We start from the raw sequence: 17,231 nt of genomic DNA on the forward strand, positions 1-17,231 counted from the left end.
TGGCTCCAAGAGTAGGTGTCACCTGCTGGGGTTGAGTCACACTCACCTGTTCCTTTGTAATCCTGCCCCTTCTGCCTCTTTCATATAGAAAATTCTAAGACACAGCATCACCCAAAATAAAAGCCCACTTCTGAACGTGCCCCCTCTCTCCTGTCAGCCTCTCTGACCTTCTCGTGTCCCCCTTTGGGGAGCCTGAGGCTGGGAGATGGAGAAAGCCATCATGAAGCTTATGAAAGGTATTCTGTGTCTGTGTGGGACTTTGTGTCACCCCAAATTCACACAGTGACTTCAGTTCAGCTGCCTGTGCTGGACGGGGGTGGCAGTGTAGAGCAGCCCAGGCCCAGGACGCTGCTGTCTGGACCCTCAGCAGTGACACCACCTGCCTGTCAGGTTCCAGCCCCATCCTCCCCACACGTCTCACTGGGAAATGCGTCTGCAGACCCCGGGGCCAGCCCTGCTCTGGTCCCAGGAGCAGTGCCCATTCTCCATCACCCTCAGGAGGGAGGTGGAGGGAATGTGGGGACACTCCTGCCCCAGGGAAGATGGGGTGCACAGCTGAGCAGTCCAAATGCTGCCAACAAAACCGAGGGTCCCTCTCAGCAGTGGGCTTATGAGAAGACCCCGCTCTTTGGAGTAAGGGAATGTCTGACCAGCCGCAGTGCCCAGTCCTTGTCTTATCTCTGCACATCTCCATGGGACCTGTGGGGTCCTTTCCTGAGCAGCATGAGCCATGCTCCTGGTGCCCAGCCCGTTCCTGGGCAGAGCTCAGTGTGCTGCCTGAGGACGGTCCTCCTGCAGGTGGGCACCCACCTGGGGCCTGTCCTCTCCTGAGCCCCAGGTGCTGCCCTCTGCTGGCTCCCTGTGAGGTCAGGGGCCATCAAGGGAAACCAGACCTCATGTGCTCAGTGCAGAGACTGAGCCAGGGCCCCGAGGTGCTGTGTCCTTCCCCTCATCAGTTCCCACAGCGCCCCACAACCCAGGCACCACCTCAGTGCTTCCTGGTTGTATTACTAAGACACTGTGAGTCATGACCTTAAGGGGCATGTCAGAGCCCTGTGGAGGGGTGACCTGGACAGCTCCTTAGCCCAGGCCCTCTGTGCCCACACTGTCTCCACAGCAGCAGGGACACTTCAGTGCTCCACTTGACAGGTGGGAGAAGCCCATCATGCTAATGGACCTCATGTGCCTCCTTCTGTCAACTATTAACTCCACAATCTTATGAAGCTCAATCTTCTGACCTGAGGTCATGGCCGTGTTCTCTGAGTTAACGCATTCACCATGCTCCAAAGGGAACACTGCAAACAAGGAGGGCACTAAACCTCTGGGTCTCAGTGTCTGCTGCCATCACTATTTAAATGTAATTCTAATAAAGCCCACAGAGGGCAGAGCAGGGCCCCTGGAGACCCTTTACCTAGGATGAAGGTTCCCGATGGGCACCCGTGGTGGAAAGGCTGATCCAGGTATTAGCAGGTGCTGCAGCTCTGACTTCCACCATTCCATGGTGAGAAATCAAAGCCTGCTCTCTCAGCACTGCTGCAGGTGCACAGTAGGTGGGACTCACCAGAACCTCCTTCTGAGCAGCTGTCTTTGAGGTTCTCCTCCTGCTTATCAGAAGTGAGCCCCACTCTGACCAGCCTCACCCAGGCCACTGCCCCTGGCCCTGCTAGCCTCCTTCTCCTCTGTGCACCTCTGGGAAACTTTAGATCAGAGCTGTAAGTGAGGCAGTTTTTCCTGTCTTTCTGTGCCTGGCTTATATCAATGAGTGCAGTGTCCTCGGGGACACCTGTGTTGGCCCAAATGAGAGCCCACCACTGTTCCTGTCTGAGTAGTATTCCATGAATACTCAGGCTCCCCTGCTCCTGCTGAGGGCACAGGTGGGTGCTGCATTCTGCTGTGGTGAAGAGTGGTGCCTTCAGCATGGGGTGGAGGTCGAGATTGCTCCTCCCAATGATGGAACCAGGTGGCAGAGCTGAGAACCTTGTCCATCACTTCCTGGACCAGTGAGTACTAAGGTTTATCAAGCACAGCTCAGGTGCTCACCTTGCTGAGAGTCGGGGTCACAGCAAGCCCTGGGGTGACACAGCAGAAAGGAGAGTCAGGGCCTCAGGAGGACAGAGCTGCCTGCTCTGTGCACACTCCCCTCCCTCCACCCTCTGATGTGGCCTGTCCACCTGACTAGTGCATCCACAGACGTGTGCAGGAGAGGACGCATCCTGAGCTGTCCACCCAGACACCAGGAAAGTGTCCTTCAGAGAAAACCACTGAGGTGTCCATAAGCAGGATGGGGACACATGAGTTCTGAGAGAGATCAATAAACTTCTGTGTGTATTTCATGGTAAAATGAAGGGAAGAAAGATGGTTTCTGCCTCTTGTGTGAGTGTAACACCCACAACACTGTGCAGTCCAGCCCCTTATGTGGGGACTTCCAATCCTCAAGGTCACTGCAGACATTCAGTTACTGGCTGCCAACCTGCTGCCCCCAGGGACACACAGGGCTGGTTCCTGCTGGCCTCTGGTCACATGTTCATCCATGAAACCACACCTTGGGTCATAGGGGTCCTTGCAAATTAGTCAGTTCCATGTAAACTCACAACCTGCTCCGTCACCTACCACCTCCTATGCAGCACTTGCAAGAAATTAGAGAAAATCCTGCCACATTCTTCCTGTCCCCAGAAGGTGCTCGACCCCCAGGTTCAGCCTTTGCACCTGCCTCACCTTCTGTCATGTGTGAGACCAGCAGCTCCATCCAGAGAAGGTTTCTCATCTCCTCACCCTGAGCAGCCTGGCCGTGCACACTTCAGCCTCAACTCCAAGAGACACCGTTGGTGGCACTTCTGTATTTTCACTGGAGGAACCCAATAATCTGGTCAGTCCAGATGTCACCAGGGTCACATGCCACGTTAGAGTCAGTGACCAGTTCCCAGAGCACCCTCAGGCTCAGATCAGCTGATTTCTCTGCCTCTTTCTGTAACTTCAAATTTGTGATTCATTCACCCTGAGCTCATGGACAGCACTACAATACCAGAAAATCACCTTTACTCACATACTTACCCTCTTAGAATCTTCCCTCCTTCTAACACTGAGGAAGGACAAAGGGCACTATACCAACATCCCTGGGTCTAATGTAAGTGCCAACTTGCCAACGTAGAAAAAATGTGGAATTCCTACACTAAATTGCCCCTGAAGGGCAGGAAGAAAGCTGAGAGAGGAGTGGGTGACCTCAGCTCGCTGTGCACACTCCGGGCCTCAAGCCTCCCCAGGGTGTGCGTGCCAAGAGCATCAGCAAGTTCACCCATCATTCATATGTGAACTGTTGAGTCAGTATTACATTCTCCTCACCACACTGAGCCAGAATGGAAATTTCAAATCCCGAATCTCTGGCATCAGGAACTACTGCACCCAGGGTTGTGCACTATTGCATTAGAAATCTGAAACTGGTATTTAGACTTCATGTTACCTTTGCACAGTTGCACTAATCCATGGAGGCTGTGGGCTCTCCTTGCACGTGTAAAGCAAAGGGAGGGGTCTGCACACAATTTGGAATTCCCAGGGCCTTCTCATGTAGGTGTCAATCACCATGTTTTAGTGTGAAGCACTTGATGAGAACATGGTCAGTTAATGATATGGACAGCTCCTCTGTAAAATGCAAACACAGAGAACAGGGAACTAAGTTTTCCCCAGACAATAAGTTGGACTTGAAAATGAGGTAGCAGGAATGGAGAAGGCAGCTGAGGGGATCCCACGGAGCTGCAGCAGGTCCCAGGAGAGAAGGAGCTCAGCAGTTGAGCAGCAGGCACTGAGGCAGGGCCACAGGAAAGGCAGGTGGCACCTCGTGGGCTGATGTTCAGAGAAAGCTGAAAGCACTGGCTCCCAGAGTAAAGAAGGTTGGCTCAGGAGACCCACTGCAGCTTGTCTGGTGCATGGACCACGGGGAGCAGAAGCCCTCCCTCAGAGGAGGAGGGACACTTCCCCCCAGGCCTGGAGAAGCAGGGTCAGTAACAGACCTCAGCCCAGCAGACATTGACCTCAGGGGAGCTGGGCTGTGCTTACCAGGGAAAGCCCAGGGTCCCTGGCTGGAGAGGGCCTGCAACCCCCATGCAGTACTTGACCTTCCCAGCACAGGTGCCAGAGCTGGGAGGGGCTGGAGTTGAAGGGACTAAATGGGAAGGCGTGGACACCCTCCAGGGCACCTCTGCTCACCACACTTCACTTCAGAATCCCCTCCACTCTCCCCTTCTTATTATTTCTCCTGCACAGGAGGACGTGCTTTTGAGTGTCCGGACTGGACAGCCACTTAGGTGCACTCTTCACTGGGTCCTCGGAGCCCAGCTCCAGCCCCTTTCTGGGAGGAGGAGAGGCACTGGGTCCTGGCTGGAGGTCTAGGTGTGGATAAGATCAATGGGCACCTACATCTGAATGGACAGACAGACCTGTGGGAGACACAGTGTGATGGACAGGGCTGGGGACTGGGTCTCAGGAGGATTGGAGGGAGTGATGTCCCAGCACTCTGCCCCAAAGCACAGCAGAGGGACAGGGACTCCCAGAAGGAGGGGGTTCAAGCCACATCTCTACACAGGACACAGGTGCAGGTGGTGGTCAGTTGCCCTCGCAGACCCACAGTCTCACCCTGGTGCAGCAGAGCCACTGTGAGGAGAAAGGCAGTTCCCCACCCTCCAGGACAGGTGGTCAGACAAGGGGATCCAACTGTGTGTGGACCAACTCAGAAGCTGAGTGGCACTAAATAGAGAAGATAAATAAATAAATACCAGAAAACTAGGAGAGAAGAGGGAGGGGCGGGGGAGGGGAGGGTGGAGGAAGGAGGAAGCCCTGGGGAAAGAGTACAGCCACCATGTCCCACCTGCTGTGACCATGTCAGAGGAGCCCCACTGTCCTGTGTGACCATTGGCACTGGGAGTCCTCAGGAAGAGACCCAGGGAGTGTCAAGAAAAACCAATGTATCACAACAGCAGTAGGAGTGTGTGGGGCTGGGTTGAGGCCCAGTGCAGAGCCCTTGTGGGAGGCCTGGTCTGATCCTCAGCACCCGGGAAACAAACCAGTAAAATAAGGCATTGTGCCCACCTACAGCTAAAAGTGTATTAAAATGAAAAATAAAACACCAGTGTGCTGACTGATGGTGTCAGTGCTGAAATCAAAGGGGACTGGTGGTTTCATGTCTTCCCACAGCTGCTGTGTTCTTAGGACCATCTGGGATGTAAACATTGCCACTGCTCATCCTCACCCAGACTGGAGCAGACCCTCAGGACAGGGTGGGCACTGATGTGAGCAGGGACAGAGCCCAGGTGTCCCTGTCTGTCACCCTGCAATGCAGCCACAGGGGCTAGAAACCCAGGCAGGCTCCAAGCTGCCTCTCCCCAGCAGCCAGGTGTCCTGGGGCTTCTCAGGCTCAGGGTCAGCTCATACTGAGATGGGGTCAGTGTGGTCCTGGGCACAGTGTGTCTTCAGGGTTCTGAGGCCGGTGGCAGAGCTGACCTGAATAGCTGACCATCCTTCCCACTGGGTCCTTGTCCAGGGTGCCCCTTTCTCTTGAAGACCTTGCTTAGGTCACCCCTGTCCACAGGCCCTGCACAGCTGCATGAGGAGTGGGTGTGTCCACCGTATGGAGCCCTGGGTGTGGTGTCACAGAGCCTCATCATGAGGGAAAGACAGCTCACACACACCAAGGTTCACTCTGAATATACACATTTCTGTACATTTCAATAAAGTTTATGGTTTTCTTTCCCCCTTTTTCTGTTTAGTCCATAGATAGTCATGTCAGATAATTCCTCGCTGTGGGTGCTGTCCTGTGATGGTTGGAGGTGTGGCAGCCTCATTGGTCAATAAAAATGAGAAGCCGGGAAAATCCCTACTTCACATGTGAAAACAACTCCTTCCAGACATTGCAAATGGTCCCCAGGAGTGGAAAGTTCTGGCAGTAGGTGGGCTCCAGTGAGAACTGTGTTCTGTGACCTGATCCATCACAGGAAGGTCACTGGGTGGAGGGGTAAAGGGAAGGAGTCATGGGAAGGGGACTGGGAATCACTTGAACAGACAGGGAGTAAGACATGGTGTCAGGAGTGTGTAAAGTTCAGCAGGTGTGGGGAGCTCACCTGTAGCCCCAGGGACATTTCGGGCTGAGGGAGGAGAATCATAACTTCAAGGTCAGCCTGGGCATCTTTGGGAGAACCTGTCTCCAAATAAGACACATAAAGCCTAGAATGGATGTCAAGGGTGGAGCACCCTGGATTCAATCCCCAATGAGGAAATGAAAGATCTATACAGTTCACTTTATTTTATTTATTTATTTATTTATTTATTTTTAATTGGTTGTTCAAAACATTACAAAGCTCTTGACATATCATATTTCATACATTTGATTCAAGTGGGTTTTGAACTCCCAATTTTACCCCAAACACAGATTGCAGAATCACGTCGGTTACACATCCACATTTTTACATAATACCCTATTAGTAACCATTGTATTCTGCTACCTTTCCTATCCTCTACTATCCCCCCTCCCCTCCCCTCCCATCTTCTCTCTCTACCCCACCTACTGTAATTCATTTCCCTCCTCGTTTATTTTCCCATTCCCCTCACAACCTCTTATATGTAATGTTGTATAACCATGCGGGTCTCCCTCCATTACAATGCAATTTCCCTTTTCTCTCCCTTTCCCTCCCACCTCATGTATCTGTTTAATGTTAATCTTTTCTTCCTGCTCTTCCTCCCTGCTTTGTTCTTAGTTGCTCTCATTATATCAAAGAAGACATTTGGTGTTTGTTTTTTAGGGATTGGCTAGCTTCACTAAGCATAATGTGCTCTAGTGCCATCCATTTCCCTGCAAATTCCATGATTTTTTCATTTTTTAGTGCTGTATAATACTCCATTGTGTATAAATGCCACATTTTTTTTATCCATTCATCTATTGAAGGGCATCTGGGTTGCTTCCACAGTCTAGCAATTGTGAATTGTGCTGCTATGACAGTTCACTTTAAATGTGCTGTTCAGGAAATGTCACTGAAAATTCATCTCCATCTATAAAATTGCCTGGTCTGTGCTGAGAGAATTCCAGACAAGCAAGACCTAGAGAAGAATCACCTCACAGAGGGTCTGGCAGAGGAGGGACCTCGAGAATCTGCAGGCAAGATGGAGTCAGGAGGTGCTGGGTGGGCAGGGACCTCAGGGCCTGAGCTGAGCTGCTCCCTCCTCCCTCTGCACCTGCTCCTGGCTGACCTGAGCTCCCTGTGTGCTGAGCGCCCCCTGCTGGCCCTGGGCACCCTGTAGGAGGTTTGTGTCTGGGCTCTCACTGAGGTCCCCTCACTGTGTCTCTAGCACAGTAATAGGTGGCTGTGTCCTCTGCTCTCAGACTGCTCATTTGCAGGTACAGCATGTTCTTGGAGTTGTCTCTGGAGATGGTGAATCGGCCCTTCACAGCGTTGGCATAGTTTATGTAACTACTACCACCACTAATGTATGAGACCCACTCCATCCCCTTCCCTGGAGCCTGGCGGATCCAGCTCATCCAGTAGTCACTGAAGGTGAATCCAGAGGCTGCACAGGAGAGTCGCAGGGAACCCCCAGGCTGCACCAGGCCTCCCCCAGACTCCACCAGCTGCACCTCACACTGGACACCTGCAAACACAGAGGCAGCCTGGTCAGGACACTGGCACTCATCCACTCTTCCTCTCACTGCTGTCCACTCACACACTCAGGATCTCTGGTTCTCCATTCATTACCTTTGAAAACAGCCACCAGGAAAACCCAGCTGAGCACACTCTCCATGGTGAGCAGCTGTGTTCAGTCCTGATCCCTGAGTGGGCTGAGCTGGGAGTCCAGGGCTGGGCTCCTGTGCAGAGCTGCAGGGTCAGGTGGGCTGGTTTTCATGAGCAGAGGGAGGCCCTATTTGCATGTGCTCCTGCTATATAGCAGCTCTGGCTGGAGGCCCAGGTAGAGCAGCACTGAGGGCAGATGGGCATGTCATGGGCAGCATGGTGGACAGAGGAGCATTCAAGAGGTTACAGCTTCTTGTATTTGCTCCTGTTTTTCCATTATCTTAATTTATGTAATATATAAGAAAAATCATATGATGAAAGGATCAGTCAGTGGTCCAAATGTAAAATTACACACAGCAGCAGGTGTGGTGCATCAATGTGTCCAACAGATCACATCTAAAAGAGCAAGTTGAGTTTTGGGGCTTTGCTCTTACCATGGACATGACTGGTTGGCTGTATTTCTTAAAGTTCTCTTAGAAACTTCTCTCTTAGAACCAACTGCAAACCATTGTTCTGGGCTCTCCTCTTGTGGAAGATCTTTAATGGATTTTCAGTTTCATTGCTTGATATTTTTCTGTTTTACATTTGTAGATTCTTATGCTTCAATTTGTCTAGATTATCTGTGTTTAGAATTTTGTCAATCTCTTTACATTCTTCTAGTTTACTGAAGGATATTTGTAAAAATAGTTTCAAATCTTCTGGATTTCAGCAGCAATATGTTCTGTTTTATCTCTAATTTTATTGATTTGGGTTTCTGCTATTTTTTCATTAGTTTATCAGGAGTTTTCAATCTTTTTATGTTTTCTAGAAAACATCTCTTTGTTTATTTGAAAGATTACATTGTGTACACAGTCCCTAAAACCCTATCCAGTGCAATCAGGTAAGACAAAGAAATTAAAGTATTACAGAGGAAAGAAAGAAGTCTCAATATGCTACTTGCTGGTGATATGATCCAATATCTAGGAGAACCAAAATCTCCATCAGAAGGCTTCTAAATCTGATAAGCAACTGTAGCAAGAGAGCTAAGTACATCATGCAGAGATAAATAAACCACTTTCTTATATTTCCAAAATGAGTCACCTGAGATAGAAATCAAGAAAATGGTCCCATTCTAATTGACCTTAAAAAGAAACTTTGAAAAATTCAACTGGGGAGGTGAAAGACCTCTACAAAAGAAATAATGAATAACTCAGGGAGACTTTGAAGAACTTAGAGATGGAAAGGCCCCCATGTTCTGCTATCATCAGAATTAATAATATCAAATGGCCAAACTACCTCAAATGTCACACAGATTCAGTGAAATCTCCAAGGAATACCAACAACCTTCTTAGAAAATCAGAAGAGTGTCCTAGTATTTGTGAGGAGAAGTCACAAACACACAATAGGCAAAGTGATTAAGCAGGAAGAGTGAACTTGGAGATGACAACATGTGACCTCCAATTACTTGACAGAGCTGCAGTAACTAAACCAGCATGGCATTGTCACCAAAGCAGACATGGAGACCAAGGGGACAAAGTAGGAGGTACAGAGACAGACCAACCTAAGTGCACTGATCTGGCACTTGACAGAGTTTCCAAAATCATGTTGCAGAAAGTACATCCTTTTCAAGAGAGAGTGCTGGGAAAACTGAATATCAATATGTAAAAGAATATACTAGGTCACTATCCCTAACCCTGTAAAATATCAACTCAAAGTTGATACTAAATTGACTAATTAGACTGGTCACTCTGCAAGTGTGAGAATGAAATATTGCACCAACCCTCCTCTGTACTGACACAGTCACTAAAATGCAAGAATCAAAACCAGGAATCATTAAGTAGGACAATATCATTTTAATGTCTTCAGCACAGCAATGGAAGCCAGCCACAGTGTGAGGAGAGAGCCTTAGGAATGGGACATCATTGTCACCTGCCCCCCAGATAGGGCACTAATGCCCAGAATAGAGAACCTCAAACACTTAATGACCAGACCAAATAACACAATCAATAAATGGGAAAGAGATAAACAGACATTTCCCAAGAGAGGAAATCTAAGTGGCCAACAGATATAGGAAAACCTACTCAATAGTTGTAGCAATCAGGAAAGTCAAATTGAAACTTCATTGAGAATTTATCGCAGTCCAATCAGAAGGCGACCATCAAGAACACAGATAATAACAAATGTCAGCAAAGATGTGGGAAAGAGGTGTACGGAGGTGTTATTGCTGGGACTTCAAATTAGTGCTGCCATTCTAGAAAGAAGAATGGATATTTCATGAAGACCAGGAGTGGAGCTACGATGTGACCCAGCTACCACTCCTCGGTATTTACCCAAAAGACCCCAGATCACCACAGCACAGCTCTCTAGCCATATCAGTGTTTACACCAGTGGGCCTGAAAACAGCCATATTACATAACTTTCCCAGATGTCCATCAACAGATGAGTGGATAAAGGGAAGGTGGTGTATACACAGAACAGTGTTTCACTCAGCCACAGGGAGGAGGGAAAATATGGCATTTCCTGGTCAATGGATGGAACTGGAGAATATCAAGTTTATTCAGCCAGAATCAGTGGGAGAAATGTCAAGTGTTTAATCTCAAATGCAAATTGCAGATCACAAAAGTAGAAAGTCCTGGGAAGAATCCCCTGGAAACAGAAGAGGGAGCAGGAGGAGAGGAAGGGGATCAAGGGTGAGGTAGGGGAACAGAAATGGGACAAGCAGTAGAATGACACTGATGAAGCATTCCTGTGTCCTGTGTGAGGATGGCACAGTGGATGTCCCCTTTATGTGCTCTAAGAGGCACTAATGAGACCAAATTATAGAAAAGATCTGTCAAGAAAAGAAAGGGAAAAAGGGTCAGGAGGGAGGGGTAGAGAGGAGGGAGGGAAAGGGAGATGGCAGGGGACAGAAGTGGAGAAATTATATCCCATGATTGTGTAGCTGTGTCCAATTGAAATGCACTATTATTTATAATTATGGTGCAACAATGAAAAAAGAAAGTATAAATTAAGAACCCAAATTGTTCTCTTCAGAGACACAAGAGATTAGTAGGAAAAATATGTCCAGAGAGCTCTCCTAGAAAGCTGGTACATGGAGAGGAGAGGCCCCCAGAGGGAGGAAGTCTACCATCACCTCCTCTGCACCTGCTCCTGGGTGACCCTGAGCTCCCTGTGTGCTGAGCGCCCCCTGCTGGCCCTGGGCACCCTGCAGGGAGGTTTGTGTCTGGGCTCACAAGGAGTGTGTCTCGGGCACAGTAGTAGGTGGTCAGGAAGCTCAACTACAGGGAGAACTTGTTCTTGGACGTATCTCTGGAGATGAAGAGGCCATTCAAGTAGGCCAGGGGTCAGGTTTCAGAGAGTTTAGTCTAGCTTTAGATGTCTGCTGTCAGCAGGTTAACTGACTTCTGGGAAGGCCATACCCAAAGGCAGGACAAGAAAAGGGGACACACAAAGGGAATTCCATGGAACATTCTATCCCCCAAATAGCTAAATGTTAGGATTACAAAGGAACAGGTGGGTGTAGCTCAACCCACCTACTCCTAGGGCCACGCCTGGTTATCTCAGTGAGGGAAAAGCCCGAATCATGGAGTCATGGCACTACTGCTCCAGACTACAATGATCCTTCAGATCCCCGTGGTGCATCAGGACTTAAAGGTGTGTGCATTTGGAGTGGCTCCCCACATTGGCTCCCAGGACTGAGGGGGTCTCATATGGCCTCCAGAGCTGGGACACTCTTGCTTTACAAGTCTGCAGCAGGACAATGTTCATGATGTTTTTCATGTTCCTGTGATGCTGCTTCAAACACAGATATGTGGCTCCTCCTGTGTGTGCCAGCAAATAAGGAGAAGGAGTCACACAGAATTCAAATTCCTCACCTTATTGGGGTAGTCATCAAGGCTCAGAAGTTAGTGTGGAAATTCAAGAATGCATTAGTCCTTCCAGGAACATGGACTCAGAGTAGTCAAACTGTGTACTGTTTACTGACAATAGATTTTGAAAATTTAGTAGCACAAGCAGAGAGAAGTGATTCCTGATTTGAAAATTTACCACATCCTCCTAAAACACACGTCTCCAGGACCTTTCTTCACCTTCTCCTGGAGAACCACAACCCTGATGGCCTGAGATCCCTGCTGCTCCTGAGCTCCCAGGTGGCCCTGAGCTTCAGGTGGACCTGTGCCCCCCTGGTTCTGAGCTCCCCTTACTTGTCCTCACTCCCTGTGGGTCCTGAGTCTTCTGCTGGTACTGAGCTCCCACTTCCTGTTCTGTGATCCTCTTGCTGTTCTGCAGGTCTCTGCTGGTCCTCAGCTCCCCCTGCTGCTCCTCAGCTCCCCGCTGGTCCTCAGCTCCCCCTGCTGCTCCTCAGCTCCCTGCTGGTCCTCAGCTCCCTGCTGGTCCTCAGCTCTCCCTGCTGGTCCTCAGCTCCCCCTGCTGGTCCTCAGCGCCCCCTGCTGGTCCTCAGCTCCCTGCTGCTCCTCAGCTCCCTGCTGGTCCTCAGCTCCCCCTGCTGGTCCTCAGCGCCCCCTGCTGGTCCTCAGCTCCCTGCTGGTCCTCAGCTCCCTGCTGCTCCTCAGCTCCCTGCTGGTCCTCAGCTCCCCCTGCTGCTCCTCAGCTCCCCCTGCTGGTCCTCAGCTCCCTGCTGGTCCTCACCTCCCCCTGCTGCTCCTCAGCTCCCCCTGCTGGTCCTCAGCTCCCCCTGCTGGTCCTCAGCTCCCTGCTGCTCCTCAGCTCCCCCTGCTGGTCCTCACCTCCCCATGCTGGTCCTCACCTCCCCCTGCTGGTCCTCAGCTCCCTGCTGGTCCTCAGCTCCCCCTGCTGCTCCTCAGCTCCCTGCTGCTCCTCAGCTCCCTGCTGCTCCTCAGCTCCCCCTGCTGGTCCTCAGCTTCCCCTGCTGCTCCTCAGCTCCCCCTGCTGCTCCTCAGCTCCCTGCTGGTCCTCACCTCCCTGCTGGTCCTCAGCTCCCTGCTGGTCCTCAGCTCCCTGCTGGTCCTCACCTCCCCCTGCTGGTCCTCACCTCCCCATGCTGGTCCTCAGCTCCCTGCTGGTCCTCAGCTCCCTGCTGCTCCTCAGCTCCCTGCTGGCCCTGGGCTCCCTGCTGGCCCTGGGCTTCCTGCTGGTCCTCAGCTGCCTTGCTGGTCCTTGGCTTCCTCTGCTGGACCTTGGCTCACTTGCTGTCCCTCAGCTCCCTGCTGGTCCTCAGCTCCCTGCTGGTCTTCAGCTCCCTGCTGGTCCTTTGCTGCCTGCTGGTCCTCAGCTCCCTGCTGGTCCTTGGCTTCCTCTGCTGGACCTTGGCTCACTTGCTGTCCCTCAGCTCCCTCTGCTGTTTTTTGACTCCCCCTGCAGGCAGGTGAGTGACTGGTTACATTGAGCTCCCCTTAATCTGTATCTCCCACTGTAACACACAGCCATATTCTCAGGTTTCATGCTGTTGAGAGCCCCTGAGAGTGTTTCTGATGATGCTGATGTCTCCCAGACCAGGTCCCAACCCTAGCATCTGCAATTGACCAAGGACATGGGAACAAGGACCAGCATGTGCTCAGGTCCCTCAGCCAGCACTGACCTTCATCCAGCAGCAGAGTCCACAGGAGAGAAACGTCCAGATGCTTCATATCTGGGAAGTCCTTCACCACACCCACCACCTTTTCACAACCTGGAGAGGAGGGAGCTCACAGGCATTGAGAGAGCAGTGAGTGTGGAGAAGACTCTAACCACTGCTCTGCTCTGACTCAGCTGCACAAACGTCACAGCCTGAACAGGCCCTGGGAGGGCAGTGAGTGGTCAGAGGCCTCAGCCAGTGGGGCCCCCTGTTCCACACCAGGACGTCCATGCTGCAGAGAGGCCCTGGGTGGGACCAGACTAAATGTCAAGTTATGAGAGTCACCTTCATGGTGGAGCCAGGACTGGACCTCAGCCCTTCACATGACACAGTGACCACAGGGTGGAAATGCTGCTGCCCTCCTCCTCCCAGGAAGGTGGCTCTGTGCCTGGGCTCCAGGAGAGGGAGCCCAAGTCCTGGGACACACTAGGGACATCTCCATCCAGGGGACCTGGAGTCAGGCAGGGAGGAGCCCAGTGGTCAGGGTTAAGGAAGACTGACTCTTGCTCTTCACACTGAATGTGAGATTTCACTAAATAAATATTTCATTTGCTGTAAAGAAATTTCTATGAAGAAATTATAATGTAATCAGGACTGAAAATCAGTGATTAAGGCAAAATTAAGTGATAATTAAAGTAAAGCAGAAAATCCATCTGGGGTTGGGAAGGGGGACAGGAGACATAGCATGGACAGTCCCTCCTTGCAGGTGATGGCCACTGTTGAAGGTCAGGACTGCTGGGAACTTAAGGAGCCTCTTCAACCTTAGCCAGGAGAGCAGGCACAAGAACACCCAGAGCCAAGCTTGACCCTGGCCACACTGGACAGCACCTGGGGATCCTGAGGGATGCTCAGGTCTGTGTGGTCCTGCCAGCCCTGCTGGGTGGTCTGGGCCCACCTACTGCACTGGTGCAGGTCCAGGGTTCCTGGAATTGCTGTGTGGACAAGGAGAAGATCTGTGTCCTCCACTTGTCCATCTCTGGCTGCCCTGCCCACTTGCCAGGACCACCTTGCACAGTGGGTCTGAGGTGTGGCCATATGAGGGCCCCTCCTGCAGGAGTGCACAGTGAGTGTGTCCAGGCTGGGCTGCTGAGGTCCATCCTGCTCCCCAGCACAAGGGACCTCTTGTGTGGGTCCCTGGAGCATGTCTGGATGGCCTGAGGTCTAGGTGGCAGTGGAGGAGACGCCCTAACTAATGGAGACAGACCTCACATGTGGGGTCTGATGGGTGCCTGTCACCATGTCAGAACTGCTCCTCTGCTCCTCCCATCTCTGGAGATCCCAGGAGGGAGGAGGGTTTTTCAGACATTATGCTGAATGAGTCTCCTCTTGGGTTTGTCTGATGCTGTCCTCATGGGGAGACTGAGGTGTGGGAGGGACTTCACAGGAGCCTCATTCCCAGATCATCAGGGAACATTCTAGAATGCCCTTCACTGAGGAGATTTGCCCTGTCTTCTCCATCTCCTGCTATGGAGGGGTGTGGCAGGACTCTGCACCTCTTGCTACTCTGCTCCCCTCTCTATGGAGCTCCCGAGAAGGAGGTTCCTAAGTGCAGGACCCATCAAAGGAGTGCAGTCAAGGAGAGTCTGTGGAAACTGCTTGTCATTCTCCTGGGCTGCAGAGGGCTGTCCACCCTGGTATTTGCTAAATCGTGTATTTAGGTCAGGGTGAGCTCCAGAGAGCTCATTTGTATCTTGGTGAAAATGCCTGCTGTGTTCTGCACGTTGTGGTCAATTTTCAAGCTTTATTCTGTGGTCCACCTTCCAGCAAGTTCTGCCGTCTCCTCATGTGTCATACCTGCCCTGGTCAGGGTGCTGAGTCAACCAGGCCAGATTACAATCTCCAGGAAGGTGACTGAGTATTGGTTATCCTGTGTGAGCATGGCATCCCATGACCACAGAATGGCAGTTATCAAGAATACAAGTAATAACAGGAGCTGGAGAAAACCTGGGGAGAGGACCCTCACACCTTTTTGGTGGGACAGCAGATGAGAACCACCCTGAGGAGAGCAGGTGGACACCCCTCAGAACAACAGGGAGGAAGCCACCATGGGACCCAGCTCTCCTGCTGCTTGGTATTTACCCCAAAGACCCCAGTCAGCACAGTGCAGGGACACGGACACTGCAGGGTTTATACAGTGCAATTCCCAAGACCAGGTTATGCAACCAGCCCAGGGGCCCTTCACTAGTGGATGGATAAAGGAAATGTGGGTCATGTACCAACACTGCAGCTCTGCTCAGCCAATAGGAGGAGTGAGATGATGGTGAGTGGACGGAGCTGGAGGACATTAGGGAAGAGGAATGAGAGGGGCTCAGGGAGTCAGGTGAGTGTTGGCTGTCCTCTGTGGGAGCTGCCACAAATAAGGGAGATAAAGGAAGAGGAACCCCACGAGCATAGAAGAGGTCAGTGGGGATCAGGAGGTGACAAAGGATGAGGGAGGAGGGACACAAGAAGGGAGGGGCCAGGAGTGAGCTGAGCAGATATTATTGGTCAATTCTGCACACGTGGGAGTCCTGCACCTGTGGGAGTGAACCACTGTGAGTTTCATACACACACACACACACACACACACACATACACACAAATAGTGTAAATTTAATGAAAATTAGGAACTTGTGAAAGAAAGGTCAGTTAAATAATGGGGAGAAGGATGAAAATTTAAAAGGAGGTGCTGTGAGAGCAACAGAGGTTTTATAGACAATGAATATATGTGACTATGTCAAAGTGAAAACCTATAATAAATATATGTAAGATGCACTATTTCAAAAGAAAAAGAACATCACAAAAACAGAACGATTATCTTCAGACACATCAGAGATAAGGAGAGACCACAAGGCCACAGAGACCCCCTGGGAAGCTGGTACATGGACAGGCCTCCAGATGGAGGAAACCTGCCCCAACTCACATCTGCAGCTGCTTCTGGGACGACCTGAGCTCCTGTGTGCTGAGCGCCCCCTGCTGGCCCTGGGTGAGCAGCAGAGAGGTTTGTGTCTGGGCTCACACTGAGGTCCCCTCACTGTGTCTCTGGCACAGTAATAGGTGGCTGTGTCCTCAGTGGTCAGGGAGCTCAGCTGCAGGGAGAACTGGTTCTTGGACGTGTCTCTGGAGATGGACACTCGGCTCTTGAGGGATGGGTTGTAGTTAGTGCTATCACCACTATCTATGTGCCCTATGTACTCCAGCCCCTTCCCTGGGGGCTGACGGATCCAGCTCCACCAGTAACCACTGGTGATGGAGAAACCAGAGACAGCACAGGTGAGGGACAGGGTCTGCGAGGGCTTCACCAGGCCAGGTCCTGACTCCTGTAGCTGCACCTGGCACAGGACACCTGGGGACAAGGACAGTCACACCCTGTTAGTCACCTGTAGTTACAACCTCCCCATGGACCCAGGTCTGACACTGGGGACACTCACCTTGGGGAGCTGTGACCAGGCACAGGACAAGACCCAGCAGCCTCATCTTCTAGACCACACCTGCCTTCCCAGAGACCTCAGCCCTGTCTGAGCAGAGAGCTGGGAGCTCCCACAGCCCAGAGGGCCTTTGAACCCAGGGCAGGAGGAGGGATTTGCATGTGGGTGAGGCTCTTCTGATATCTGGAGAGGCTGAGGTCAGGCTGCCCAGGTCCTCTGTGCTCCTAGATGTGTCCCTGTCTTGAACCCAGGTGGAGCTTTACCTGTGAGAGGAGAGCAGGTGGTTTCAGGGGTGCTGGAAGGCTGTCAGAGGGGGAGCCCACCGTCCTGAGCCCAGCCCTGCCTCCTCCAAGCCCTTCCTGCCTGCTCCTGGGAGGGTGTCAGAGTGGCAGGAACGTGCCCAGCATGCAAGAGGCCCAGGTCCACCTCCCAGCCCTGAAGGAGAAGCCCTCAGTGATGACTGAACAGAGCCCAGGGCTGAGG

At 51.6% G+C, this 17,231-nt stretch overlaps 2 gene segments (V, D, J or C); both read right to left on the bottom strand.

The window, feature by feature from the left end:
* Nucleotides 1–7,285: 7,285 nt before the first annotated feature.
* On the bottom strand, nucleotides 7,286–7,846 carry LOC124098284 (immunoglobulin heavy variable 3-11-like). The segment is given in 2 exon segments: nucleotides 7,286–7,629; nucleotides 7,734–7,846. Coding segments are annotated over 2 exon segments (375 nt in total).
* Nucleotides 7,847–13,038: 5,192 nt separating this feature from the next.
* On the bottom strand, nucleotides 13,039–16,865 carry LOC124098309 (immunoglobulin heavy variable 4-38-2-like). The segment is given in 4 exon segments: nucleotides 13,039–13,082; nucleotides 13,306–13,395; nucleotides 16,244–16,666; nucleotides 16,752–16,865. Coding segments are annotated over 4 exon segments (603 nt in total).
* Nucleotides 16,866–17,231: the final 366 nt, after the last annotated feature.

This window comes from Marmota monax, unplaced genomic scaffold (genome assembly GCF_021218885.2).
Source record: "Marmota monax isolate L192 unplaced genomic scaffold, Marmota_monax_Labrador192_F-V1.1 WCK01_AAM20220418_F8-fsc00190, whole genome shotgun sequence".
In the NCBI taxonomy this organism is placed as follows: domain Eukaryota; kingdom Metazoa; phylum Chordata; class Mammalia; order Rodentia; family Sciuridae; genus Marmota; species Marmota monax.